Source organism: Colletotrichum spaethianum (genome assembly GCF_022836535.1).
Source record: "Colletotrichum spaethianum MAFF 239500 DNA, contig46, whole genome shotgun sequence".
Taxonomy (NCBI): Eukaryota; Fungi; Ascomycota; class Sordariomycetes; order Glomerellales; family Glomerellaceae; genus Colletotrichum; species Colletotrichum spaethianum.
Genome location: NW_026054816.1, coordinates 236,183 through 240,188, shown reverse-complemented (window position 1 = coordinate 240,188; position 4,006 = coordinate 236,183). Strand labels below are relative to the sequence as shown.

Here is a 4,006-nt window from a genome sequence, read left to right as displayed (position 1 = left end):
ACGACACCACCAACTTCTTTTCCGTCCGTGAATCTGATCTTAACCTCGCACCTCCCGCACCTACCTCACCACACCTCACCTCACCCTTCCGACCTTCATCACCTTCACTCCACGCCCCAACTTCCTCTCTCGCTCGCTACTCTTAATGCCAAATTCTTTTTTTTTTTATTACCGAAATCCACACCCACGTTCGTTTCCCATTATTATATACCTGAGAGACAGCTCGGCTCGTCAATAATTGCACGTCCTCGCGACCTCTGTTGATTCTTTCACCCTGCATCATTTACCTGGGCTTGCCCTGCACCTCATCCGGTCTACTTCTTCCCATCTTTCCTCCCAATTATCATTCTACGCCAATCCCGCGCCACGCACCTTATCACTACCATCACCACCACCTCGGGTGCCACTCATCACGACCAACTACAACGACAACATAATTCACACCATCATCGCACTCGTTCGCCCGTATCCCGTCGACTCCTCGGAATAACGCCGCCGCCGCACGAAGCAACATTCAATCCAACTCGAAGACGCCGACGCAAGCCCCAAGTCGTCCCGACAGTGTGAGGGTAGAAAGTGGAAGACCGCGCCGATGGATCAACACATGCAAGATGCCCCGGCTGATGTGCTGGCCGATGCCAGGCGGACGCTTGAGGCTTTGAAGAGCTCGGGACTCTCGCGCGAAGTGTTGTTGCAAATGTGGGAGGCCGGCGAAGACAGGACGCACCAGCTCCAACACCAACACCAGCTCCACCACCAGCACCAACAGCAACAAACACCACAAGACGCTCCTATGGAGGATGCTTCTACACGAGGTTTGTTCTCACCGCCTTCGAATGCGTGTCACCGGAAAAAAAGAGACGCTCCCGCTAACTTCCCTATTGTTCCCTCAGCAATCTGCCATGGTCAAATAGGTCACCGACCGCGCATATCCGTCTCGTCGACGAGCTCAGGTTCTTCCGGTCATGCTAGTATCTGGTCGATGGGCTCCGCCAACTCCAACGCTACCGTCGCGACACACTACTCGCAAGCCTCCCAGGCCCCTCCACTACCCAATGCGCACCCCAGCCCTCTGTCGGTGCTCCAGGCAACCTGCCCCAGGTGGCGAGCGCGCAAACAGGATGGGGACCCGGCCGTTTCAACTTTTATTGGTGCACTTCCTGCGAGACACGGTTCAAGCGCAAGTACGACTGGAAGCGTCATGAGGAGGAGTTCCATGAGCGCTGGAAGAAGTACCCTTGCCCTGAGCCTGGCTGCAACAGAAGTTTCTGGGGAGCAAACACTTTCAACCAACACCACAAGGCCTCGCACGGCTGCAAGACGTGCCCTCATTCTGAAAAGGTAGTCAAATATCTCAAGCGGAGGAAGTACTGGGCTTGCGGCTTCTGCTCGGCTCTTCATCCTTCGCGAGAACGCCATGTCGAGCACGTAGCTCGGCATTTTGAGTCGGGGAAGACGAAGTCGGATTGGATGCACTCGAGAGTTATTTACGGCCTCCTTCACCAGCCTCTGATCCACGAGGCCTGGAAGGACATCCTCATGTCCAAAGCGAATGAGTTCAGCGGACGTCAGCCCAACTTCAGCTGGAATCCCACACAGACCGGTCGTGCGCAGGGCTTCATGGAAAATGAGAGCCCAGGTCAACTGCAAGACCTTCTCGAGTTCTTCTCTGGTCCCAGCACCGAAGCCGAGTCTATAGTGTCAATCGCCTACAAGCTTGCCGACCTCGTTTTTCTACCAGTCCCGGCATCACCGCCGATGCAGTACTCCCAATGCTACGCCCCTCCTCCTTCGGCTCTCCCGCAACAATACCCGCCTCAGCCCCTTCTTCCTCCTCCTTCGATACCCTCTCAGACTTTGCCGACTCAGTCGCCCCAGCCTCCCGTACTGGCTTCGCAGGACTCATCACCTTCACCATTCATGGACCAAATGAGGGCCCAATCAATGATGCCACAGCAGATGTTCCACACGCCACAACCGCGTGCCAACACTGAGCCTCTGCGACGAGCATCTCTCGATAGGGAGCTACCGCCACCACCACAAGAAAATCAGCCAATGAACTTTCAATTTATGCCCGAAAATATGGTCTCGTTTGAAGACTGGGAGAGCTTCTCTAGTACCGTCGTTGACGAGAACGCACCGCAACCTGCGCCAATGTCAACAGAATGGCCAATGGTTCCTGTACAATACTACAACGCCCCTGTAGGGCCATGATCACCTTCATTCTTGCATCTCCAGAAAAAAGTCAATATTTCTTTTGTCACATGTCACATGTATTGCTGCTAGCATTGGCCAGCTGGCCAATCACTATAGTATATAATGGTAATCACCTCGTGGGGGGGACCTGACTCGATGGACTCGACTCATCATTTCTTTAGGTCACGGATTCGGGCAAAAAACGGAACGGACATGGCACGGAACAGGAACAGGAATTGGCAAAGGGAAGGCCAATACAAGAAAGGGGAGGCGTCACTCACGAAAGAGGTGTTCCATTACGGTTGATGGTCAAATGTCAAATGCGATGGATAGAATCAAATCAAAAACTCATTGCATTGTGTCCCCTCGGCGCTGCTCTTGCATCCCCGTCATGAAGTTTTGTTTGCTTATATGGATCAGTACGGCAAAAAAGCAACCAAGAACGAACGATGCCCTTCATATCGTCGACATACCGCATCCGAACAAGCCTGCGACGACTGCAGTTGCTCAATCAGCCTCGCCAAAGTCCTGGATTGGACGGGCACATGCGTTTGTGTTCTCACTGGCTGGAAACGCGTGTAGCGAGAGGAAGACGCCTCTGCCCGCCCACGCCCTACTCCTCTGCGGCCCTGCCACCACTTCATTGTTGAGAAGCAACGCACCTGGTCAACATACGTTCAAGGCTTGTAGTACCAACGGATCCGTTTGTCGTCGTTATGGAATGACGGTGTCAACTCGACGGACCAAGCGAGCTGTGACACCCAAGTCATATTCTGATAGCAGCAGGAAACAGAAGTTGGGCATTGGCAAAGATGAGCACACATCCCGGAGCCATTAGGGATTCTACTTGGATCTCGCACCTAGCATCTCAACGACGGTGGCTCTGAAACCCCATGTGCGGCTTCTCGCGGAAGCCTTTCATCGGATTTGGCACTATGCTTTGCAGACTGTTTCCAACACGTTCATCCGCTGTTGAGACCGATTTGCTGACGTGCTGGCTTCACTATTTGTTGGACGCGCAGCCAGCAGTCATCAGTCACTCGATCACTATAGAATTCACGGCGATCCGTGACAATCCGCCGAGACATAATGTAGCAAGCCAGCCCGGCCCCTCAGACGCCCCCTCTGAGGCCTTCCTTATGTCGGTCCTCGGGACAATTGAAATAGCTTCAGTGGAAATGATAAAAAGCTGACAAAAAGCCTACAGCCTTTAGCAAACTTGGGGTATCGACGCAAATGACTCGGGTACCACTACCGAGACCGAAATGCCCAAGTTGGCGGCGTCGAGACTAAGGCGGCTGCAGTCGGGTGATGTTCAAGACTGGCGGTGGTGGCGAGGTCCTCAATGGTGTGGAGCCGGAGCAGGCTCCGGAGTCGGTATTTTGTAACATGCCTGAGCGAGTCGTGGACGGGTTTTCTTTGGTCTTGTTTCTGAAGGGTCTTGTTTCCGAAGGGGGGTTTCTGAGACTGAGGGGGAAAGCCACAACGTACATGCCATGCTTGATTCAGCTGGGGTGTGGGTTTCTGTTGCGTAGGTGGGCTGCATTCCTGCCGGAACCCTGGCGGATGTGGCTAGCCGTGGCTGGCGCAGTTCGACGAATCAATGTCCTGATTTCGACTGGGCGGCACTGTCGTCAATCGATCGGCTGCTCGTAGTTTGCATGCCATTGTTGTTGTGCTGCAAATGCGGCCCCTTTGGTCTTGGAACAACCTCGCATAGTTCCTGTATTCGAAGGTTTCCGCAACGTAGCCTCCGAGGACGAGCATGGCATAGCAAGTTTGACGTCTACTTGGTTCGGCATCTTCCGAA

At 53.8% G+C, this 4,006-nt stretch overlaps 1 protein-coding gene across 1 annotated transcript; it reads left to right on the top strand.

Annotated features, from left to right (window-relative positions):
* Positions 1-592: 592 nt before the first annotated feature.
* On the top strand, positions 593-2,214 carry ColSpa_11451 (uncharacterized protein; the record flags this gene model as incomplete). Its single annotated transcript, XM_049277663.1, has 2 exons — positions 593-815; positions 1,040-2,214. 2 exons carry the CDS (start codon positions 593-595, stop codon positions 2,212-2,214), a joined length of 1,398 nt encoding a protein of 465 aa, XP_049133620.1.
* Positions 2,215-4,006: the final 1,792 nt, after the last annotated feature.